The sequence below is a fragment of the Schistocerca gregaria genome, chromosome X, assembly GCF_023897955.1.
Source record: "Schistocerca gregaria isolate iqSchGreg1 chromosome X, iqSchGreg1.2, whole genome shotgun sequence".
Lineage (NCBI taxonomy): Eukaryota > Metazoa > Arthropoda > Insecta > Orthoptera > Acrididae > Schistocerca > Schistocerca gregaria.
This window is the reverse complement of record NC_064931.1, coordinates 515,606,623-515,633,473: the sequence shown is the minus strand read 5'-3', so window position 1 is coordinate 515,633,473 and position 26,851 is coordinate 515,606,623. Positions and strand designations below refer to the sequence as shown.

Genomic DNA, 26,851 nt, shown 5'->3' with positions numbered 1-26,851 from the left:
CCATGCAGTGTGGAGGATGTATTATGGCCACATCAAAAGATGTTCACTGTCAAGAGAGGAGTTAAAATGATGGTGGTGGTGGTGGCGGTTAGTGTTTAACGTCCTGTCGACAACGAGGTCATTAGAGAGAGCGCAAGCTCGGGTTAGGGAAGGAAATCGGCCGTGCCCTTTCAAAGGAACCATCCCGGTATTTTCCTGAAGCGATTTAGGGAAATCACGGAAAACCTAAATCAGGATGGCCGGAGACGGGATTGAACCGTCGTCCTCCCAAATGCGAGTCCAGTGTGCTAACCACTGCACCACCCCGCTTGGTGGAGGGGTTAAGAGGGAAGTGCCCTGTGTGTGTGTGTGTGTGTGTGTGTGTGTGTGTGTGTGTGTGTGTGTACACGCGCACGCACACACGAGTTGTTGAGGTCCTTATGGTGATCACCAGCTGTCTCAATTTAATGTGGTAAGTGAGCCAATGACACCACCTGATTCATTTAGATGCTTCTGCAAGTTGTCTGGGTGCAGCAAAAGTAGTACAAGTCTGAAGTTGTGTTTGGGGGTATTTTCCTATCGTGACTTGGGCTAAATGATTCAAGTCCATGGGGCTGCAGCCACACGTTCCTGGTTTGACAGACACTCAGATATACTCTACGAACCAGCTAAATTACCCAACCTTAACCCCATAGCCCCTCCTCTTCAGCAAACTGAGGATATTATCAAACCTAAATGTAGTGTTACCTAAATGTAGTGTTATATTGTATTATAAAACTTCTCTTGGGGATGACTGAGTAATTGCTTGGTTTGCTCATATTTACAATATTATTTCCATGTCACATATGTTCCTTTTGTGAAAACCTTGGTGTTGCAATACCTTTTCAGACACCAGCAAATTTTTGAGAACACCTAACATTTAAGAGGACTTCAGACCCATAGGGGATGGATAATCCAACATCAAAACTGTGACTAGTTCCTGTTATAGGTTAAGGCCATTCTACAACATTCCCTTTCATTCTTGGGATGCATACAGTGAGCACGAGAGTGTGACAATGAACTATTAAAATACAGCTGAGGTCATTACTGGTGGGAGTTCACTTTGAGCATCAAAGCATAATTCCACAGTCACTGATTAGTCTCGTTTGCTAAATGCTTTTGCGAATGATCCATTGTTATTTTGACAGTTAACAAAAGATTTTAATATATTCAAAAACAACCTTAATCGTAGATTGTTTAAACACTGCACCCTTGCAACAAAAGTGACAAGCCAAAAATCTTCATTGTTCGAGTGTTACTATCACAGATGAAGAAACTGTACCCATCATCAAAAGTTTGTTCCTATTATCTTATAATTTGACCATTATAGGGCAGCTGTGTCACTAACTGGCGTAGTGCTGGAGCTGGTACTCATAACAAGCATGTTGCAATGCTGAGAAGTGGATTACATAGTGAACAGATCACTAACAAGTTCACAACTGGGTCCTGTCATTCTTTTAGACTGAAGTCACAAAAAGGCATCAGTTCAGGAACTTTCAAGTCAGTTTTAATTAACAAACTGAAATGTGCTTTGATCGTAAAAATGCTGATTTTTCTAATTTAACCATTGTTAGTTCTCCAAAGTAAACATGATACTGTTGATTAAAGTGTGAAGATTTTATTACTTGCAATGGTGCACTATTGATATTTCAAGTTCCTTCACTTTACAAAAATTGTTTTCTAACAATCAGTTTGTGTTTTGAAGTCAATTGGGATATTTTGCACTTTGTCTCTCTAAGAATATACTTATACACTGCTTTTTCTGATCTGCTTCCATGTGGAAAACTTATGTTGTCATTGTGTGCCCACATGCACAGGACAGATGTTCTGCTAACCTAATGTGTAAAAATGAAAGAAGCCTATAATACAAATGAAAGTAATGTGGTAGCAAAGAAAGAAGACGATATACTTCACGAGCCACAGCACGAAGGGTGTTCAAAGTCCACCAATAAAAAAATCATTCCAAAGATTTATTCTAATTCTTATAATGAAGACATTCTCTGTACATGCTGATTATCTTAACAACTGATCACCATGTTTCAGTCATTTTAGTGACTTACTAATAGGCTTTTATATGGCTAAAGGAACTGTGATCCGACTGAACAATTTCGTCTCATTTCCAGAAACGTGTTTGCAGCAATGGACACCAAAAATCTATTAGTGAAATCTATCTTCCACAATGTCCCCCTTAATTAGAAATGAAACACTAATAAGCATAAATCACTGAAAGTTAAATCTCCACATGTTTCATTCTAAAAAGTTATCTTTAATCGTCAGCTGTATGTCTGATCGCAACACTAAAAGAGACTTCACAAGCTTCTGCAATTCGTTTGGGTGCAGCAAAAGTAGTTCAGGTCAGAAATGATGTTTGGGGGTGTTTTTCCTACCATGACTTGGGTTAACTGATTCAGGTCGATGGGGCTGCAGCCATACATTCCTGGTTTGACAGACACACTGTTCTTTGGGGGTTAACACCATGAATGACAAAACACAATTTGATCCTGGCATTAAATCTGTTCTTGTTAGTGCTCATAAATTTGTCTTACTGCTTTATTATCACCAAAAACATTTTCTTGATTGATAGAAAATCTAACATTCTGTATTGTCACTTTTGTAGCAAGAGTGCAATATGCACAAGCATATACTAAGTATATTACTCCCCTTCCAACCCAACCCAATACATAAAATACCAAGTAAAACTTATGCGAGAGAAATACTTACTAATAAAGAAAAACTTCTGAACACATGTATGTCTGACAAAATAATGAAGAATTTTCATTTTCTAATGAAGAAGAACACTGCATTGAAACACATACTGATATGAATACATAATACAGCAATGATCTAATACTCACAGTATGTCCTGGCTGAAAGACTGGAAATGGATTATTCTGAGCAATCAGGGATACTTCAAAGGTGTGAACCATGTTCAAATGGTTGACCTTGTTGGTAAGAACGTGAGTTTCTTGCTAATGAGATGTGTATAGGATAATGCTGTCTTTCATGGTGCTACGTTTAAAGGTATCTTGACTGTTCCATCCCCTATCATTGCTGCTAGCCGCTCCAAAATACTGCATTCTATGGCAACCAACAAAAAGAAATCCTTTGTTTCTCAATTACAAATGTTCACACAAGTGTTGTTGATATTCCGAACCCTTCTCTCAGCGTAACAGAGAGAGAGAGAGAGAGAGAGAGAGAGAGAGAGAGAGAGAGAGAGAGAGAGAGAGAGAGAGAGAGAGAGAGAGAGAGAGAACTGATAATTTTGTAATTGGTGATCTCTTATCCACCTATGTGCCTAGTGGATACCCTATAGCCACACAGGTGGTAGAGGGAACCTGTTCTGTAAATAAGCAATCGTACAAAAGGTGTCATTTCCAAGTCACCAAACAAAATTATACAAACATTGAAGTACACCCCTTCTTGTGTTCCCACACTCCAGTAAACACCTGCCACACCTTGCACTACAAGGCATTTTCTTACTCTGATAAAGTGCTGTATGCTTCCTTACACTGGACACTGATTTTTTTTAATAACTGCTTTAAGTACTATCATAGGATGCATCTGAAAGAATACTCTCATAGTATGTTTTTTGCAGTCCTGCTTCGTGTACTGCCTCTTCAAGGAGCACATCAAATGTTACTGTGTCCCTTAAATCTATGTAATGAATGGATAAGAAGCTTTACAGACTAACAATCTGAAAGACTACAGTTGAGTCTCTTCCCAAACATAAGCTGTGATTGGGGGCACCAACTGCTGCTAGGAAGTTAACTGACTACCTATCAATGGCTTAACAAAACCCCAAATATGGTAACTCATCTACCAAAACCACATCTATTTTAACAGCACAACAGTTATCTAACTGATAAAATTGTACAAACATGATAGGCACAATGACACCCTGGAATTCACAACCCATTTCTTTAAGTTTTTCAGTATCATATTTAACTGTCAATTTTGCATTTACTGCAGCAATTAAATTTTTGCTACTACCAAATTCACCATGTTCCTTTACCTCAGCCACTTCGATATCCTTTAATTAGAATTTTGGTCCCTTAGAAACCAAAAAAAGAAAGGTATTTACATGCATGTTTCTTGAATCTGGATTTATGTACTAAAATGGGCAACAAGACTTTAAAGGGACCAGAAAACTGTATTAATACAAAGTAAATACAGCATAGAACCCGAACTATTACATTTAAAAAATAGAAAGAAACAGCCAAGCTCTCGCCAGTGGAGGCCACCACCTGCATCCCCACAAGAAAATTTAATCAGCACTGAAGAACGAAATTCCACTGAGCTACTACATTGTATCCCAACCATTCACCACTGGATTTCACATTCTTAAAACTGATTAAAGATTACCCAGTCACATGTTCATAGCATTCACAGATTGACAATGGGGAGGGAAATTACACCCATTTTCCAAATATACATAAACTGTACAGCTTATAACACACCAACCATTAATATTTTGCAGTAAATTATCTGAAGTGTAAAAGATTGCCTCATTTGTCTAAAATTCATGAAGTATGTGATAGAAACTAATTTGTTTTCGAGCCAGCAATGTAAAGTTCGAAGTAATAAAAACTCAAACTATTTGGAACCAGGTGGAAGCTTTATTACACACTAGTGCAGATCAATAAATTTGCCAACTTCATCAGACAAGAAACACAGAAACAGCACCCTAATCCACATTTACTCATACACATCTTTTATTGAATTTAAATGCACACCACAGAAGCAAGTATCAAACTAAAATTTTAATAATCATATGCTAGATATATCTGTACTACAGGGAGTAAGAGATTTTGAAAGTGACAGGGAGGTCCACTGATCGTAATCGGACCAAATATCTCATCAAAAAACTATGAAGAACAAAACACTTAACTTTAAGGGGAAACTAGATGGCACTGCCATAGGTCAAACAGATATCAACTGCGTTTTTTTTTTTAAATAGGAACCCCCATTTTTATTACATATTCATCTAATATGTAAAGAAATATGAATGTTTTAAATGGACACCCCCCTACCCCACACACACAGTGTGCCCCCCATCCTTTTTCCACGAACATTTGAAATACATTAATGCTCCAGCTGCAGGCGATTTTCCAATTTTTCTGTATGAAATTGGAAAAATTTTATTGAATAATTAGAACTATCATGAGGATTGTATTAAAGGAATGTAGCAAGAAAAACAAATTAGTTATTTTTAATTGACATTTAATGGGCATGTACATGTCATTATCATCTTGAAGCTAGGTTACAGATGTAAGCTCTTAGTGTGTGGGTGAAACTAGAATGTGACCCAATTTTCCAGAGCAGTAGAAAAACATTCTACAGGAAATTGATTTCCGACATACAAGTTGCCAGGAAATTATGCCTGATGCAACAACACCACAACCCATGAAATCTTTCAGAGGTGCATAAATGCAAATGAGCATGTCACCTGCAGCTTCAAAGTTAAGGACATGAACAATATATTAAACTGCACAGACAGTTCACAATGAAAGTAAGTAAATGGTAAGAAATCCAGCTGACTGGATCATTGGAACCTGCACAGACACAGAATCAACAGGAATCAAGAGTATGAAATGGACAAAGCTTGAAAGGAACCATCTGATCTTTTCACAGGATGATTTTGAAAACACAAGAAAACCTGAAATGAGATGTTAGGGTGAGGATTGGGATTTTCTATCTCCAATACATGTGGAGGTACTAACCACTGCATATGTCTGCTCAAATTTTCAAAAACTTTAGTTGCAAGAAACCAATATTACAAGGCTTACCTTTCTCCTGCAGAGTAAAAATTTAACTTACCTACGCTGTTCTCAAATTTCAATTGCTCGAAGTTTTTCTTCCATTCCAGTTAATTTTCAAGCAAATTATTTGAAACACCAGAAATGTTTTTCTCAAACTATGGGGCACAAGAGGAAATAGTGATTTCAATTTAAGTTTACTGTAAAGAGCAAAACCTTCTGGGATATTCTAGCAATGACTCAATATACATGGTAGTACAATGAAACTACATAAATTTTATTTTTATGTAAATTTTTGAATTCATTCCTAGTTCAGAGTCCCGTGCAATTTGTTATTTTATTCCATCCCCATGTTCACATTTTATGTATCGTAGGAAATTAAGGTTTAACAGTATTGTCTGCAAGAAATAAAACCGAACACAAAATAGTAAATGTTAAAGCAATTTTATGCTGCAATAAATTCTCAAAGGAGCTCCACATGAATGTTTACATTACCACATAACTTGACAATTAAACAGTTGTGTTGTTGCAGCTGAAAAAAAGTTTAACTATTTTGCAATTACAAGTATTCACATGAGAAGTTTCACACACACCCTGCCAGCATGACTGTTGGAACCTGCAGCCAAAATGTTACACAAAGCAAATTGATTCATGTCATAGGACCTAATGTGAATTACACAGTTATACCCACAGAGGAGGATAGTATGACCATGTTCTGTAACTTACTGTATTTCATCCCTGTGATTTCCCCAGTTATGAGCGCCACCACCTTCTCTCTTGTCAACAGGTTTCACACCTCTGAAATATGAATCAATGTCACAGTACAATAATCAAAATTCCAAAAGCAGTTTAGTTTTGCTGATAAATGAATGTAATACTAACGTTTTATCGGATCCAGATTGACGATCATATTCACGTTTTCCACGAGTGTCATAGCCCAGACCACCACGCATTCCACGCATAGGCGGACCTCCGCGGCCACCACGGAATACGCCACGGCCACCACGACCTCTAAATCTTCCTTCTGTACCTTCTGGCCTTGCAGTATCACGATCTCTTGGCTCCCTACAAGAAAAAAGAAAAAAATTGTCCTCAGTGTTGTGGGTTTAGTTACTCCAAATACTTTTAATTCTTACCAATCACCACCAACCTGTTGAAATCATTATTCTGACCACCTCGCTCTTGATTTTTCCAGTTATTACGTTCTTCTCGGTCACGTGAATCACTGAACTTTACATTCCTCTGATCTCTATCTTGAGACGCACGCTGGGTAGTTGGCTTGCTTTTCTGATCTGGAACAAATCTTTTGTTTATTAAATCAAGTAATTATTTTACCTCTCAGTGCACAGTCACTAAGAAAGTATTTTATTGCCCAATACAATATCACATGGTACTGGGAGACACAAATATTGAAGTACAAGTCTAAAACACTGTGCTGGCAGATGCAGCAATGCCATATTTCATGTTCTGTAGCCTCCATACTTTGCAAAAAATTTTCCAATTACATACCAAGGCTGGCATATGTAATTATGTTATTGCCTGATCAGTATCACACTAAAGCACTCATCGTACAGGACGAGTTAGCTTAACAATGTGGCACTTTACGAGTTTTGCGATGTTGCTTCCTGCTATTTCATGCTGAGGAGCCATTCCTTATGTGAAAAAGTAAGTTCTGTGATTTTTGGCAATGTGCTACACAGTAGAACCGATATGAAGGCAGAATCCTCTCTACATCACAAGCAGAACTTCTGAGACAGCAAATGATATTTGTTTTGTTCAGTAGAAGCCCATATTTGGAGGGTTTTACACACACTATGAACATATACTAAGTGCCATCACATAGTGCCCTAAGAATGCATCATTATTGATGATTTGTTATAATAAAATGACAAAGTGTCACTGGTGGTTTAAAAACTTCCATATTAAGTTATTTTTATGTTTTAAGTTGTGCTATGGAAGTGCACCAAAGGCAATGACACATTGAAAGATTCATCATGTATGTGTCATTCTTTGTAGGATCTGTTATAATTAAATGTCAGTAACAAAGGCTATTAAAGCCTTCAGAAACAACATGACATACAAGGTCCCTCATAGAACTTCAGTTTTGCACCTCAATATGAAGCAGTAGATAGCTTGTTCACCTCCCACTGTATCTAATTTGTTTTTCCACTTCTGCATTTCATACAAGTTTGTGAGACTTTCTGACTAAATCAATATAAAAAACCTCCAATATTTTTGTTACATAAATTAAGTGCACTTTCAGGAACGAGTTTCCTGATTTTGTGAACTTTTATAAGTCATTGTCCTTACCGAGTGGACATGCGCCTTTCTTCTTTGTCTTATTACAACATGTACATGGATATTGAAGTTGTTTTTATGTGTACTACAGACAGAACAACATACCTAGTATATTACAAGACCCGAAACATGCTTTTTAGTACAGAAAACATAGGAATTTTATGCTTGTCCATACTGTGAGGTTCGTGAGACACAAAGTCAAGAATTGCCGCTGGAGAGCGCAGAGAACACAAAATCATGTCAACCAGCTTGTGCAATGGGCTAATGGCACTGTCTCTAAACATTGGATTTCCAGTCATGCACGTCCCATGCGATGACAGCATATCACTCTTCAGCAATCATCTCACTTCACATGTCAGATCAAGAAGTGTCATTACAGGTTGCTGCTGATTGTCATTAATTAATTAATTCACTGCAAGAACTTAGTTGTCAGTGGCTATATACTATGAGAGACCATGCATGCTATTAATGACAACAATCTTAACAACATAATTTCCAATTACAGCAGTTATAATTTATGTTTGCATATGGTTTGTGTAGATGATTGCTACTTAACCTGAATGAGGTTTGAGAAGTTATCACAAAATATGATACTGTGACTTTATAGAGTAAAAGGAAGTTAAGTACACCTGTTATATATATATATATATATATATATATAAAAAATCAACTGTCACCCATGCCAAGGAAATGGGATGTAGTTGTGCTGCTGGAACTTACTGCGACACAATCTCCCTTGAAATCATTGGATTCAGCTTTCATTCCATAGATGCAAAAATTAGACGATTCTCATTGGTGTGGAACAAGTCAAGTGTAACAAAAAAACATAGAACACATGAATACAATACTCACCTTACTGATCATTTGTCAGGAGATTGTCAAGATATGTGACTACACCAGTCAGCTGGAGGTGCTAATAGTTACAGAATTAAAACTGTCTGAATGAAACAGTTGTGCACTTTTTAAAAATTTATCATACCCAAAATACCTAATCTTGACATGTAACAAATCCTTTCAAACTAAAATCTAACATTTTTATTTTAAGTTGGTGTAACAGTTTATGCTAAGATATTCACCTATAGTGTAAGAGTTGCTTACCAAAAATTTCTTCAAACAGTGTTCCAAGTTTTTAATGGTTGCAGGACAAACCCTGAATATTGGACCCTTTTTGGACCAATAAAGTGATTCTTAGGTATTTGTGTGTGGTGTTCTTATTCCTACTGTTGGAACTATGTCTTCAGCTATTGGTTGGAAACAATTTACAACAAATGTTCAGATGATATCTCCCTTAAAACCATGATCAAATGGTCACCCTACTGTAAACCAACTTTCCAATGGTTTCCACTATTGTCTGTCACAAAATTCCTTTCCACTATTACTCAAGTTCATTAAACTTCTGCATATAAATGGGTGGAAACCACTAGTAACTTAAGCTAATACTCCTGTTACATACATATAGCTTTTGTCTTACTCCTAGCCTCTCTGGTCACCAAAGTTTAAACTAGTAAGTGTTTTCAAAGAGATGACAAAATATTAATTTTATTATTTTTAGTTTTAATTACAGATTTAGAATAACCACACTATAAATCAGATTTTTAACAAAATAAAATAGCCTATTCCTTCAAAAATGTTACAATCTTTTTTCACAAGACAGTGTTACACACAAATCAGTAGAAATATTATTTTGTCAAAAACTGACATTGAGACTGTGTGTACAAAATGCAGGTTTATTTTTACAGAGAAGAAAACAGCAACTAGCCACTGTTATTAATCTCATTTATTTAAACAAACTGCACATTACACATTTTGAAACAACGGGTTCCTGTTAACATGGCTGTGTAACATTGAGTATAAGTGACCTAAAACTTATCTGGGCTATCTACAAAACCAATGTAAACAAATCTCATTTATTATTACATACAATTTCAGTTTAAAAAAAGCAGTTTCTCACACTTTCTGCTGCAGAGCACCATCACTGCAACAAACTTTTGCAACATGAGAGAAAACAGCCCACAGTTAACATAAACAACAAATGTATTCTAAATGTTAACCACCTGAGGATGAACCTGCCACTTCAAAACCAATGACAGAGCTATTTGTGTAAATAAATAGCATTATTAACAGGAGATGATCACTGTATTACTCTTTGCAAAAATGTAATATCACTTTAATTCTTCAGGAAACCTTCGTAACATATACGAAAGTGGTTCATGAACCTTTACCATGGATTCCAATTTCACCCGCTATACTCCATTTTAACATTACATATTAAGATTGTACCTACAATTTACCTATAACGAAAGCTAAAGCCTACTACAGCACTCTTTAGAGCAATTTACTTGGTTCACCAGAATTTAAGTCTTGTAACTTATACAGACATGTTTAGTTTAATCATTTTTTCCAGTGGAAAAAAATACCCTCAACACCAATAGAACTTCTACTAACTGAAATACCACCAGTCAGTTGAAAGGTGCCACAAAATTTAGAAATGAAACACTTAATTGCCAGCAAAATATTAACTGCATTATATACCCATTAAACCCAAGTCTACAAATGAGGTGATCAAAATACAGTTTTGATTAAGTATTAGGAAAATTCTGATAAATGTAATTTTATTCCACATTACTATACTTTAAAGCAAATAAGAATTACACTGCAGAAATTTATGGAGAACTGTGTATAACAGGACATCAGATGCAGGGCACTAACAACAATGAAGAAAGGGGACAATGCTTAGGGTGTGAGCGGGAGCACAAAATCAAAACAAAGTTAATTGGGACTTTCTTCAAGAGGTTCCCACAGTGTAATTGCCTTCATGGTGGGGAGATGCAAGAAGTTACATTTAAAAACTCACTGCAGGGTGTGCCAAACATACATACACCATTAAATGGGCAGGTGTGCCACTGGACATTTTTACACCTACCACAATGAACACCACACTACCACCTATTTCACGAGGAGATATACAGGACTGTTACTACCTGAAATCATTTGTTGCACACCAAAGGAACACCTACACTGGTGTCTTAATTATACATCTTATTTCTATTTTTATAATGGATATTCCAGCATAATTAGCACTGAAACAGCAACCCACATCAAATATGGTTTTATGTACATTATCTCAACCCCCCCCCCCCCAAAACAAGGGTAGTAGTCAGCAACACACATGTCCCAAAAATGTTTTGTATTGGTAGATCTGGGTATGAAAACTGTTGGAAAGGAGTGATTGAATAAGATTTTATCTTCCACAGGCAACAGCTTCTGTAAATTTGTAACTACAGTCAATAACAAAAACTTCATGTAAGTCCCACACAATCCAGGAAGTTCTGTGGAACTGCACACCTATGCAATCCCACTTTTCATAATGCATTACCTCCCTTTAATGACCACATTTACTTTGAAGAAAATTCATAATACGCTCTCAATCTAAAGATCAAAAATTAAATGTGACAGGAAAATTAGTTTAAGAAAAGACACCAAATAATAAGGCCTCCTTTGGCTTGTAGAAGCACCCACACTAGGTGGGTCAAAGACAGGACAACACTCTTTTAGTTTTATTTATTTACCTTCTTTACACAGCCCAGTTCACATGTGCTTACAAATCTGCTTTAGCCAGTGTTATACAATACTTTCACTGCCTGACTTCATCGAAACTGCAATAATTAACACACACATTCTCACAGTCTTATAACATTCGCAACTGTGGTCCCTAGATGCAGAGCAAGCCACTTTGGTGTCATTCTTTAAAACAATGCCAAAATAATGAAGAGGTTGGAGAAACAAACAGCTTTTAAAGCAGAGTTGAAAATCTTTCTAGCTGAAAAGTGGTTCTACAGCATCACAGAGAATATCTTAATCTTAACATGTACTGAGAGAGAGAGAGAGAGAGAGAGAGAGAGAGAGAGAGAGAGAGAGAGAGAGAGAGAGGGGGGGGGGGGGGGCACAATACTGTCCAAGATGATTTTCAGTTACCTCAGTTTCAGATGCAGGACAGTACACCACCTCAGTTAAGGTAATCAGTTGCAAGAATACTTATGATATAGTGTTGGCATGTGTTCGAACATTATATTTTCTTAAGTGTGCTGTATGCTCACTCGTTTTCATTTATTATTGTTAGATTTGAAAGCTTCATGCTCTATTATTGATATTTCTTGTACATGAAGTAGGCTCCTTTTAGACTTTAGTACATTTGGTTCCTTCACAGAACATATTCAAAGTAATGTGGTTAATGCACTGGACTCATTTGAGAGCAACAGGGTTCTCACCCCATCCAGCCATTGTGGGTTTTCCAAGCTGCCAAATGAATTTGCATGTTATTGTATCTGACATGTTCCACACTGTTGTACAAAATGGTCACAGAACAAATAAACAAAATAGAAGGCATACTCAATCTGTCAGTAATAAACTTATTATAAACTTCTAAAATGGCTTCAGTAACAGTGCCAATGGAAATTAACTTACAGGAAGTTCTACAAGCAGCAATCAAAAATTTTCCATTTTTAAGGCTGTGCAGTCCAGAATCGGTACACCAATCAGGCAGAACTGCTGTGAGCATCAAGATGATCACACTAACACACCACATTGAAGATACACATTTTACCAAACATCATGTCCTGCTGCATTAAGTAGTTTTATTGTCTGCTGCACAGTCTCTTCTGACAGGATTTGCTCACCCTCAGACATTATATTGATCACCCAAAAGCATGATAATTGTATGGTGAGAGATCAGGACTACAGGGCGGGCACTTCATTGTCCCCCACTTGAGTTGACATAACTTCTACATTATGGCACTGCAATATGGGTATATGTTGTCATGAAGCAGTGGAACCCCTTGGTACACCATTCCACAATAACTGTTTTTGGCAGACATGCTGCCTGATACACATTCTTTGTTCTCCAACAGATGTCTATTTGTCCTTCAGCAGCAAAGAAAATACTAATTGATCCTGTTTGGACACATTTGTTCATAGGCACACCACACACAGCACCGACAAAGCAGAGGCCTAACAGGGCAATAGAGTTTCTGCAGGTCAACACATACTGTCCACAGAAGAGCTCAGTAGCGGCTCAGCACTCGTGAAATCCACTTCAATGTCCATACCGAGTGTGTGTAAGTTAGACTTAGGTTCTGTGATTCAGAACTCTGGACCCCTTTACATTCCCTCAGGTGATGAGGCATTTCTGTTACTAACTAAATTCCACCCTACCCTAAATGCATAGTTACTGCTAATGACGAAGTTTTTAACTACCTACTTTCTCATAATTGTCAAATTGTGGAGTGGGCATCTGGTACACCATGTTCCAGATTTCATGTGATTAAACAACCTTACGAGTGTAAACTGAACACTATGGATAAAATTGTAAATGCCATATGCATACCTCAATTACTCGAGGACTGAGAATATTACATCAAGTGATCTCACTGAGGAGGAAATGGGACCACTGAATACTAACCAGCTCCAAGTATGTGTAGAAATATGAATGATTTTGTTCTGAGGGAAAGATTAATTAGTATTTTAATTCACTTGGAGGTTCCATTCAATGGCAGTATGGAGCTTTTTTAGAGAGAGATAGAGAGAGAGAGAGGGGCGCATAACTTTCTTCCAATTCCACCCTTCATTATTTCATGGAAAACTGTTCAGTTGCCTTAGTATCACATGGCAAAATAATATTCTTTGTGTGCTATCGTTTGCCAAAATATTGTTTCAATGTCTCAAACAGTCCAAGATATTAGGCGTTTACGAATATTTTGTTTTGGGTTTTCCCTTGGCACATATGTTCGGGACAAAGTGCTTCACATACAATTGATTTTGTCAAGATTGGAGACATGGCAATACATATGTATTAAGAATAATCCAGTATGTTAGCTACATCTCATACACAGCAACATATGATCTGACATGCAACTAACACCCACCAATAAGAACTGTTTCTCAACACACATTTTATGCGAAGTACACGACATTCTTACTCTCTATCACAATGGCCAGATTGCACATTTTGCCATTCACGCAATCAAGCGAACATGCCAGCTGCCGCACTAAATCAACAGGTCCCAAGAGAATGTTGCAGATAGAGGAAAACTGTGTGGGTCTGACAACAGGACAGGGCTGCCCTAGCCAATGCCTAGTCCTGCACCTCTGCTGCATACAGTGTGCAGTGCCTGACTGCCTGCCAAGTGTGCTTTACAGAAGCCACACAGGCTGCGTTCTGCCTCTGCTGCCATAGTTTACATTTCTGCAAGTACTGCACACACATCCAAAAGTCGCATTGCCCACACATCTGTGCTTATATACCAGCCCAAGTCTCCACTACTTTGCATATATGCTGCAACACCACCCTTACACAGAACATTTTTGATAGTCCTTTACACATGTCATCCTCACTATTTGGAATACAACCAATTATTAACAATAAACACAGCATGTAGTATTCACGTAACTATAGCAAATCTTAATCATTTAAAGGACTCAAGAGCAGCACTTCATATTGACGAGTTACAACAGCATCCAAATGCATGCACCAAACTTAAAATTACGTACACAGACTAAATGACAAATTTGTGAGAAGCTAAGCAGTGGACAAATTCAAAAATCTTCAGTTAATCATTGAGCCCAGGATCTTGCCTGACCGTTCAGTATATATTGATGCTTGTCAATGCTTTGAGCACGCGGGAAAAATGCAGTGAAGAACATGCATTACAAATTAAGGAAAGTCATGTGTTGGATCCCCTTGCATATTTCAATATGCTGTGAATGTTAACGTTAAGTTTCACCACTTTTCAAGTTGTTACCACAACCAGGTTTTCTCAAATCACATTCATTGACTTCGTCAATTCAAATGTTCACCTTCCAACCTCCATACACATTGGGCTGCACTGCGATTCACTCTGCCATTGGAACCAAGAGGAGAGGCCATCTCTAATACCACACTAACCTGAAGTAGTCCACCCAAATAACTGAAGGGGACAGGCAGTTTTCAGTTCACAGGAAGGCACAAGCATTTAACTATTCCAATATGATCATATTCCGAAACTCACTGTGGGTATGTCAGATGCGCTATACCTCAAGGGTACCGAGTAATTCATCAAACTGCTCCTTGCCCACTATATCAACTACCCTTTCTTCCACTACCAATTACAATAACATGACAAACTTCATGTGGCATATTTGTATCAACATTGTAAGTACACTTCAAACACTTATAACATTTGTTATGGTGTCACTAGTATCAACATACTGTAACACTACCTGCAGTTAAGTTTAACAATATAAGAATGTATTCCAATACAACAACACTCTTAGAATGATAGCAAATGCTTGCTATCTCAGGTATTCTTGTACAATTAACTCTTGAGCCCATAGTGAAAGCTACGAGTTAGATGCATTTTTTTTACAACTTACAATTCATACACGTCATATCTAGCCTGGAAACGAGCGGAACAATCAAATATTAGCTATGATGGATAAGATAGTTTACATAAACCACAGATTTCTCACATGCAATAACTTCACACTAACAATTTGGATGACATTGGTCGCACAACTTTGTTCTTATGATTTTACATGTGACCAACACATGTTACTGCGAAAATTGAACTTTCCCAAGTAACGTCAATAAACTTTCAAAGTAAACATTACTTTTACAGTGCCACAGCAAAAGGGACAAAATCTAGAGTGTTTTTATGACATCCATAATTTATCCATCATCTGTGCCTGGTTATCAATGGGAGTAATTCACAAAGTGAAAAACACATTGAAAACATCACCACTATTACAATGTATGAGTAATAAGAGGTACAGAAATTCTGGATTAGAAACAGCACTGTATCCCAACACAAAAGAAAAATATTCTGTACGAGAATGTATAACTAAGTATATTTGTAGTACCTACATGGGAGCTATCTGATCAACAATACAAACTTAATGGACAAAACAGAACACACAATTTCCATTATCACTAAAATCATTTGGATATTTTCACACAAAAGATCATGCAGGAACTTTCACACCACACAGGTTCAATAATCAATTCACATAAAAGACAATATTTCTAACAGTTTGGAGTGGGGATGTGGGGCAATTTAACAATACCACTCAGTAATTTAACAGCCAGAACAAACCAGTTTTTGTCAACTGTGTGGAAGGAAGTTTACTCTAACATCCAACACCATGTATCAGGAAATAAATTAGACCTATATTGAATGATCTACAACCATTCACTAAATACTTCACAATGCCTTTTAACTGTATAGTTTCTCATTTAACAGTGAAATGAAGTTCTGAGGACACACAGAACATACATCATGTTTCAACATTTATCAGTAAATTAACATTTGTGAGGCTATACTCAACCTAACATTTGATTTCAACAACACAGTGACTTTTGCTGCATGATTCCAATTGTGATGTTATGCCCTCACCTTTATACAACATGGGCATCAACTCGTGCAGTTACTTGAGAGGGCAATTCAATCAACACTTTCTTATAGGCCTACTCAAGGCATTGACAACATTAAAATCCAAAGAAAATGGCAGAAAATCTGGCCCTTTAAATCTGCAGATAACCTAACAGTAATCAAAACATGGCAATTTGAAAACGAAGCCATTATGTCTAAACTGCACAGAACAGGATTAATAAAAGGTGAAAAATTGTATCTACACAACACGAGGACTTAATTTTAGTTTCTTTGAATCTAGCTGGTACTGTAAACCAAATCTGTATTACCAGAGCTTCACAATTATTTGATTATCATTAGACTTCCACATCCAAGCACAACCTAGTGAGACTTTATGGTTAAAATTTACTTGTCTTGGACTGGCATTTTTAGAATCTCCATTACCACTGTCTACAAATACTTTTGTTAAGGATAGCACTAAACATGACTGCAGTTATCGCATGGGAAGTATTGTGTGGTTGATGAAATAATTTCACAATTGGGGATGGTATTCTTTTTTAAAATATAAAGCTCAGTTTATACTCACTTTCGCAATTTTCAGAACATTCTCAAACAAAATGAAAATAGTTATAATTTCTGGCGTTCTTTACACTGTGGGGAAATGTGGTAAAACAAAAATGAACAGCAGACCACATTTATCACCCTACAACTTACAACGAAAACGCCACCAATAATGGAACTACAGCAAATAGCTGTTACCTGGATTAGAAATATGAGCGGCATACCTCTCGAAAAAATCGACGAGACAGGTTCTCGTTCGTTGTGAATTGCGTAGACATATCCATCGTTTACGACCGAGCCTCAGTGGGCACGAATAAGATGAGAACGCGCTTATGTTGCGTATAACACGGTATGGCAATGTAATCAATTTATTAACATAAAATTATGTAGCATTGTATTCAGCGGCAAAGAAGTCTCTTACTGTACTACAGGATGATACGATTACGCTAAAATCGGCTTATACCAAGTAGTTACTTTTTACTTCCGTTTCACGCACGTGTTTACATACAAACCACAACGGATATGGTGACGATGCTATTTGGAGTAGGCGCGGCGTAAAAATAGATATACTATCTTCCAAATATGAATATATGTAAACTTTGTTTTGCTACGGTAATTTATAACACTTCAGACAGCGATTCAATTCTGAACAACACGACGAGAAATAATCGCCATTTGTAAAATGATACTGTCCATTCTCTTGCGAGGAGCACAATTTGAAATTTTAGCTGCGAACACAGTTCAACGTTTAAATTCTTTAAGTACACAGACTCTTGCACACTTATCCCAATACTTATCCAAGCATACTGCCATGCATTACATTCATTCCACACTGCTACCTTTACAACAGTGAGAAATATATACATATGTCTTCACAAAGCAATATAAGTTCGAATTACACAGCATTAACTGGATTCCTACTCCAAAAATTTTTTTTTGCGCCCTTAATTACAGCTGAAAGAAACACACACTGGAAGTATACCCAAAACCAAATACGCATTAATAAATACGCGCGCGCAAACAAACCATTTAACTGCTGAACAGAGCTATAAATAATACATTACCTTCTTTAATCTTCCCTGAATCTACAGATTTCACACTTTGCACAGGTTCCCTCACGTTTTTGCGAACTTGTGGAGGTTGCTTAGTTTTTGATTCCGGCTTGCTCTTATTTTCCTTCTCCTTTTCGCATACCTTAGTTTTCTTCTTAGCTTCTTTAGCCTGTTCTTGGACTTTAAGGACTTCTAATGGGTCCTCATCGTCGTCCAAGAACAATCTATACCGATTAGTTACCGTGATACCGTAATTATTTTCCATCTCGCTGATATATTTCATGCACGAACTCTACAATATGGCGACGCCTGTAGCTGCGAGCTTCACAACTGCATCCACGAGGTCCTGACACTAAATTGCAGCTGCGACGCCTCACGGGAAATCTGGAACGAAGCGTAACACTACAAGTTACTAAAATGAAAGCAATATCGTTAAGAATATGTAAACGTTGATAATTAGAGACAATAGAATGTAAATTCTTTAATAATAAATTAATTAAATTAACATAATTCAAATTGTATTGGAACACTAAATACTCTTCATGTTTTCAAATGCTTGGCGGGAAATTGTAGTAGTGGGTTGCTGCTACATAGAAGAAAATCTTTATCACTCTTAAAAACTGATGTAACATTGTTTCACTTGAAGCTGACTATTTTCTTTTAGAGAACAGAATTTTGTTTGGAGTTCGATACCTCAATTTTCTACGATGTTTTCGTAACAAACTACTTCCATTCCAAAATAGCCAATAGGAGCGGCAAGAGAAACGCGCGTAAATTTGTAAACAGTAATTGGCGGCAAGAGTAGTATGATTCGTGTTGTACATGGTGGAAGTGAACAAGGTGTAATTGTGTCTTGTGCATCAAAATGCCGCTGAACACCACTGGCAATGTCTCAAATGGTGATGATGTTTTGAATTACAATGAAATAGTTACTAATGATACATATAGCTGGAACTGGAGCTGGAGTGGAGATGGTCCAAAAATCGAGCTTAGTCCTACTAGCTCGTGCAGCTCCTCATCAGAACTGACCACGAGACATGAGAGCAAAAGAGGGAGGCCAAGGGCAGATACGATAACAAACTTAATATATGAAGGTTCAACATCACCGAGCGCTATAAAATGTCGATTTTGTAATAGGGTGTTTCCTAGAGAGAAATCTCTCCAAGCACATCTAAGGACACACACAGGTAATTTCTGTGTTTATATGGAGTTGTCAGTGATTTGTCTAAACTAATACTTCATTTAGATTAGCGCAAAAGAAAACAATTAAAAATATAACGATCCCGGCAATATAAGAAACCTTTCCAGTATTAAGCTTTGGTTTTACTTGGGGGGGGGGTTGCAAAAAATGCTAATCGCATGTGACACACATAACTATGACTATTAATGAATGATGCCTTGCATTACATCAGGAAAACTACATATTGTCAAAATTCTTTGTTGACAACTTGACTGTAGCTGTGCATTTCACGCCGGGACTTGAAGTAATTTGCTGCCAATATTTCGAAATTTGTCAAAGTAACTTTACACTTTTTTCTTTTAATGTAATTTCACATTGGATTTATTAATCACATTGCAATATATTCTGATTAGTGAACCGAAGCTATGTAAGTAGCAGGGAAATGCAATTGTAATTGAACAATCCCTAGGTACTTTTTACTGTGCTATTACTTCTGCAAAGCTGCCCAGAAATTGACCACGTTATTTCGATAAGACTCAAGAGGTTCCAAGGATATTTGGTTACATTATCTATACTAAATACTAGCAAACTGTATATGCTGACATAAATTGAAATTAAACTTACTTTATATATGTAGCAACAAGTGATCATGATTTTCCTCTCTGCAAAAATGTAAAAACATGACTAATTATTTATATATGCTTAGAATCTCGGAAGTGGGTATAAGCTTTTGAAGTAAATGGTGTGACTATCTGTAACTAGAAGTAGGCTTTGATACACTTGCGTAAAATAGAAACAACTTGCAACATGCTTGCAGCTATGTCTTAGTTGCAGGTAGCCTGCCCAATTTGACGGACATCTGTGTAAAGAGGCACATAATCATATCAAAATAAATTGAATTTGAAGAGGAATATTATAGTAAATTGCTCATGCGCTGACTCTGTAAAAGGTGTTGCATTGTGCGCTTGATATTGAAAATGATGAGCAATGATTTGAAAACTTGTGGGCAAAGTGTCGAAGTACTTTCATACTAAGAAGTTGACATCAGCTAAAATTGCATCTGCGATTCAGAGTTTTAGTGAATCAACTAACTTGTTGCTTCAGAATATTTATCTGTAAATTAAAGAGAATAGAAGTTAAGTTTAAATATGGCTTTTCAAAAGGTTAAAATCATTTTCATGTACTAGACTGTAGCTAAGATTCCAACACAATACTAAAAAATCTTGTCTAATTTGATGGACCATAGAAGATAAATAATGGACTCTGTTCCTAGAAACAGTCCTGATGATGTCATAAAAAGTATTGTCTGGTAATGATTCTCCTACTTTAAAGTGCAAAATGGCTAAGCAGGGATGGCTAGAGGACAAATGTAAGGATGTAGAGGCTTCTCACTAGGAATAAGATAGATACTGCCTACAGGAAAATTAGACCTTTGGAGAAAAGACAGCCACTTGTATGAACATCAAGAGCTCACATGGAAACCCAGTTCTAAGCAAAGAAGGGAAAGCAGAAAGGTGGAAGGAGTATATAGAGGGTCTATACAAGGGCGATGTACTTGAGGACAATATTATGGAAATGGAAGAGGTTGTAGATAAAGATGAAATGGGAGATACAATACTGCGTGAAGAGTTTGACAGAGCACTGAAAGACTTGAGTCGAAACAAGGCCCCGGGAGTAGACAACATTCCATTGGAACTACTGACGGCCTTCGGAGAGCCAGTCCTGACAAAACTCTACCATCTGGTGAACAATATGTACGAGACAGGCGAAATACCCTCAGACTTCAAGGAGGATATAATAATTCCAATTCCAAAGAAAGCAGATGTTGACAGATATGAAAATTACCGAACTATCAGTTTCATAAGTCATGGATGCAAAAAACTAATGCAAATTCATTACAGACGAATGGAAAAACTAGTAGAAGCCGACCTCGGGGAAGATCAGTTTGGATTCCGTAGAAATGTTGGAACACGAGGCAATACTGACCCTACGACTTACCTTAGAAGCTGGAGTAAGGAAGGGCAAACGTACGTTTCTAGCATTTGTAGAATTGGAGAAAGCTTTCGACAATGTTGACTGGAATACTCTTTCAAATTCTGAAGGTGGCAGGGGTAAAATACAGGGAGCGAAAGGCTATTTACAATTTGTACAGAAACCAGAAGGCAGTTATAAGAGTCAAGGGACATGAAAGGGAAGCAGTGGGCTGGCCGCGGTGGTCTCGCGGTTCTAGGCGCTCTTTCCGGAGCCGCGCGACTGCTATGGTTGCAGGTACGAATCCTGCCTCGGGCATGGATTTGTGTGATGTCCTTAGGTTAGTTAGGTTTAAGTAGTTCTAAGTTCTAGGGGACTGATGACCTCAGGTGTTAAGTCCCAAAGTGCTCAGAGCCATTTGAACCATTTTTTGGAAGCAGTGGTTGGGAAGGGAGTGAGATAGGGTTGTAGCCTCTTCCCGATGTTATTCAATCTGTATATTGAGCAAGCAGTGAAGGAAACAACAGAAAAGTTCGGAGTAGGTATTAAAATACATGGAGAAGAAATAAAAACTTTGAGGTTTGCCAATGACATTGTAATTCTGTCAGAGACAGCAAAGGACTTGGAAGAGCAGTTGAACGGAATGGATAGTGTCTTGAAAGGAGGGTGTAAGATGAACATCAACAAAAGCAAAATGAGGATAATGGAATGTAGTTGAATTAAGGCAGGTGATGCTGAGGGAATTAGATTAGGAAATGAGACACTTAAAGTAGTAAAGGAGTTTTGCTATTTGGGGAGCAAAATAACTGATGATGGTCGAAGTAGAGAGGATATAAAGTGTAGACTGGCAATGGCAAGGAAAGCCCTTCTGAAAAAAAGAGAGATTTGTTAACTTCGAGTACAGATTTGTCAGGAAGTCGTTTCTGAAAGTATTTGTATGGAGTGTAGCCACGTATGGAAGTGAAACATGGACGATAAATAGTTTGGACAAGAAGAGAATAGAAGCTTTCGAAATGTGGTGCTACAGAAAAATGCTGAGGATTATATGGGTAGATCATGTAACTCATGAGGAGGTGTTGAAGAGGATTGGAGAGAAGAGAAATTTGTGGCACAACTTGACAAGAAGGGACCGGTTAGTAGTGCATGTTCTGAGGCATCAAGGGATCACAAATTTAGCATTGGAGGGCATCGTGGAGGGTAAAAATCGTAGAGAGAGACCAAGAGATGAATACACTAAGCAGATTCAGAATGATGTAGGTTGCAGTAGGTACTGGGAGATGAAGCAGATTGCACAGGATCGAGTAGCATGGAGAGCTTCATCAAACCAGTCTCAGGACTGAAGACTACTACTACTACTACTACTACTACTACTACTACTACTACTACTACTACTACTACTTTAAAGTTAGTGACCTGCAACCATCCACTTCTCATATATGTAGACCTCCATACTATGCAACAATATATTCAGACTTTTTATGTAATGCGTATTGACATTGGGGTTTTGCAATGGAAATAATGATGAATACAGTGGAAGTGTAGTGACAGGTCTGAGTCATTCCGTGTCAAGTCAACACACTTTAAATAAAAATTTTACCTCACCCTCTTAGATTTTGCTGAAAGTTGGTGTACTTATAATGGCTGTGGAAACTAAGATAAAAACCAAATTTCAATTTTTTACCTCAAACCATTTCTGAAATATGGCCATGTAAACTTTTCAAAAACTGGCCAAAAATGTGTGAACGGACCTTTTTAAATTGCCCTAGGAGCTGCCCTAATTGAGCTAGAGAACTGGGAGAGGTGTCATTTTGCAGCATTTTTCATGCTCTTTTCAATGATAGACAAAAAAAACATAGCTTCTAATTAATAAACTTTTTCAAAATGGTAATTAATATTTTGATTTAATTTTTTTGCAAAAAGTACGTAATTGAATTTTTTTTAAATATTTCCATAACTACTTCATACTGTTGTAAATCACATGGCAAAATATAAATGTGGGATGATGATGGGTTCAGTGTTAAAAAAAATTATTCCAGACTCTTGTTTTCCACTAACGGCCCTAGTTTGACCAAACTGAGCTTTAAGGTAGTACGTCAGTAGAGGACCGTATACTTATCCTGCACATGCAGATGTCCTGTGGGTGTCAGTTGTGGATGTTCTCACAAAAGTGAATCCATTTTCTCCGATAGGGAGAACATACATTCTTAATGAAATTGATGTAAACCAAACCCAGTCAGCTTTATTAAAATGTAATATGTGAAGTTCCAAGACAAGTTATTGGGAGACTGCTTTCAACTCAAAACTTAATTTTTGTCTCAAGTTAGTGTTAATGTATGTTTTATAGAAAGTTGTTTCAAAATTATTGTTAGTACCTATTGTGTTAAATTTAGCTATGGATACCTGTTACTCAAAAACAAGCATTACCTATTTAATAGTTCCATTGCAAACATCATGGACCAGAACTATTATGTAAATACTTGTACTTGAACATACTTTATTTCAGTTCGTAGTTAAATGCTCCATTGCTTGTTTTTGTTATATCGGTTAATGTACTGTTAGTGAAGTTGTATGAAATTAAAATAAGCATTCAACTTAATTATAAAATATGCTGATTAGTTTTGGTTTAATAAGGTGATGTTTTGATATTTCTAATACTTTTTTAACTTACCTTTCAGTATATTTTAGAGAAATTCCTGTTTGTTAAAGGTCAATTTGGTCAAACTAGGGCCGTTAGAAACAAGAGCCCGAAATCATTTTTTTAACAATGAACCCATCATCATCCCACATTTGTATTTTGCCATGTGATTTACAACAGTATGAAGTAGTTATGGAAATATTTTGATAATTTTCAATTATGTACTTTTTGTAAAAAAAAATAAATATTACCATTTTGAAACAGGTTATTAATTAGAAGCTATGTTTTTTGTCTATCACTGGAAAGAGCATGAAAAATTCTGTAAAATGACACCTTTCCCAGTTCCCTAGCTCAATTAGGGCAGTTCCTAGGACAATTTAAAAAAAGTCCATTCAAACATTTTTGGCTGGTTTTTGAAAAGTTTACATAGCCATATTTGATGAATGGTTTGAGTTAAAAAATTGAAATTTGGTATTCTTCTTAGTTTCAATGCCCACTATAAGTATACCAACTTCCAGCAAAATCTAAGAGGGTGAGGTAAAATAGGTGTGTTGATTTGACATGGAATGACTCGTCTGTTTATCATCACAGCCCTTCTTTCACATTCACATTTGTTTGCTGTGTTAACTTGCAACCAGATTCTCATTCAACCAAATGTAGATTTTGGACTACACTATAGATAAGTGTTCCACACAACTCTTCTCATGTTGTTAACTTGAGAGAAATTTGTATCAAACCTTCAGTTGCGTTCGATGAAAATAATTAATGCTGACATAATTGTGTGTTTAATAAAGTAATTAATTAGACAATTCGTTTAGCAGTGAAACTAAAACTATTGGCATTAAATTAATTCCGAGAATTTTACAGGTTTTACAAATGAGTGGGTGGTGGTAAGAGTGCTCCCGAAGGATTTAGGTGTTTGAATATTTGAATTTTAAAAAAAAGTTATGCTCAATAATTTCTCTTGATAGTACATCCTAATCACTCTAAACATATCATACTCTGGAAAGAACAGTGACACAGCTAAAAAATGCAATACTTGAGAAAACTCAACTTTTCTAAAACAAATATTGGAGTAGTAAATGTTAAAACATATATTGAAGCAGTATAAGTTGCCTTTAAATTTCAAGTAAGTGTTATTGGTGTCTTAGAAGCATCAGGTTCCCTCCATTTGCTTTGAACCACAAAGTCCTTAATGTGGCATAAATAGCTAGTTCCACAGTATATAGTATTGTGACAGTGATGTCAAAACTCCAGGGGGCCGCACGCGCCCACACACACGCAACAAATTGTGAACAAAATGGCACAATGTCTCACTCCAAAAATAAAATAAAGCTAACAGGACAGCTGCAGAAAATTGGGGGCTAGCACGGGGACAAGCTAAGTATACAACAATTTAAAAAACACTGCACAATCCTAAAAGAAATATCTAAAAAGCTAAATTATAGCATTACACTACACCAACAAAACCACAGGTATAGGACCTTTACCTTGACATGCATAGCTCAACTGCAACTATAGACACCAAAAAACCAACACCTACATCCCCAAAAAGTGGAATCGGACATTTCTCTTTACATATGTCAACTCAACTGGACCTTTTGATACCAAAAAACCCTAAGCTTACAACTCTGAAAAGTGGAATCAAAACCGCAACAACTCAAAAATCTAAATAGTTCATATACACTACATTATGTAATATGCTACCGACCTACCATAAATATCCAACAGACAAAACATCACAGAATGGAATAAAACCAAAACAAAAATTACCAACAAAAGCCTGTGGCAATACCACCTAGGTTGGCCATGACACACAATCAGACCTAACAAAAATATCACTCACACAAAACAAACAAAATTATGCAAATAAATAGTGGAATTTCTGATAGAGGAGTGATTAGTTGTGAGCATCTTCAGATAAAGAATTCACACTGAATGGAAATTCTTTCAGGGTGACAGGAACTCCTGAAACCATGTCATGTTTGATATAACATTCTAACATATGTGGCAATTTGTCTCTAATTCTAATGCAGTGCTGGATATTTACTTTTACTATGTTGAGGCTAATGTGTGCAGTACATAATTTTCCACTATATCCCAAATTACTCTCTGCAAGTAGCAGAATGATTGTTAGAGTAAAATCAAAGAAAATTCCTGCATTTTCATAAAAAAATTGGTATAATGCAGCCTGATAACATTCCTGCTGTGTTGAAGAGAGACTTTTTTGAAAAGTATTTGTGCAGTTGCTTTATCAACGTTTTTGTGGAGTATGACATTTTATGTGGTGGTGGTGGTGGTGGTGGTGGTGGTGGTGGTGGTGGTGCATTTCATTAGGAAATTGTACAAATAATTACTGATGGACACACAAGCTATTTCTACTCCAAAATTTTTGAGATGGTGTCCTAGTATAGTACCTCACCTTAGCAAAAATATTATTCTTAGCAAGTCACAGTTTGCGTTTCAGATGGGTTGCTCTACTGTGAATACCATTTACCTGTGCACTACCAGATTTTATAAGAATTAATTAATAAAATAGCACCAGTTTGTATTTTCTTTGACCTCTGAGCATTTGACTGTGTGTTTCACACTATTCTCCTGGATAAATTAACTTTTTATGGGATTGATGGTCTAACCACCCAATGGATGTCATATCTAACCAGAAGAATGCAGAAAGTAATTCAAGCAATATAGTCCAGGGACATGATTCTGACTGAGGAGAAATCACGTATGGGGTTCTTAAAGGTTCAGTCTTATGTCCACCAATTTTTCCTCATATGTGTAAACAATCTTCCGTTTACTATACAACATGAAGAATGTATGTACAAATTTGCGATGTGAATTTATAAGGACTCATTCCACATCATTACTATCTATCGTGCAAAATGATCCATGGAACATGTTACTAACTTTATCATCTCATTTAAAAATATGGATGGTGGGCTAGGTTAAGGTTAAATGAGACAAGTTGGTGAAGA

General features: G+C 36.8%; 2 protein-coding genes and 1 non-coding gene across 4 annotated transcripts in view; 1 reads left to right on the top strand and 2 right to left on the bottom strand.

The window, feature by feature from the left end:
- Positions 1 to 18,468, bottom strand: part of LOC126299531 (plasminogen activator inhibitor 1 RNA-binding protein-like) — a 67,442-nt gene extending 48,974 nt beyond the window's left edge. Inside the window, exons 1-4 of the mRNA XM_049991513.1 lie at positions 18,100 to 18,468; positions 6,925 to 7,066; positions 6,657 to 6,839; positions 6,501 to 6,572 (exon numbers count right to left, since the gene is read on the bottom strand). Of these exons, the coding sequence (XP_049847470.1) occupies positions 6,501 to 6,572; positions 6,657 to 6,839; positions 6,925 to 7,066; positions 18,100 to 18,370 (668 nt within the window). The 5' untranslated portion in view covers positions 18,371 to 18,468. The remainder of the gene's footprint in view (positions 1 to 6,500; positions 6,573 to 6,656; positions 6,840 to 6,924; positions 7,067 to 18,099) is intronic.
- On the bottom strand, positions 237 to 309 carry Trnaa-cgc (transfer RNA alanine (anticodon CGC)). Its single transcript has one exon. It is a non-coding gene; the product is annotated as a tRNA-Ala (tRNA).
- A 179-nt stretch (positions 18,469 to 18,647) lies between the features above and the next one.
- Positions 18,648 to 26,851, top strand: part of LOC126299530 (uncharacterized) — a 55,381-nt gene continuing 47,177 nt past the window's right edge. For both annotated transcript variants that reach the window (XR_007552821.1, XM_049991512.1), the window contains exon 1: positions 18,648 to 19,274. Coding sequence is in view for 1 of the 2 variants with exons in the window: in XM_049991512.1 (XP_049847469.1) it covers positions 18,953 to 19,274 (322 nt within the window). In the remaining variant the exon portion in view is untranslated. The remainder of the gene's footprint in view (positions 19,275 to 26,851) is intronic.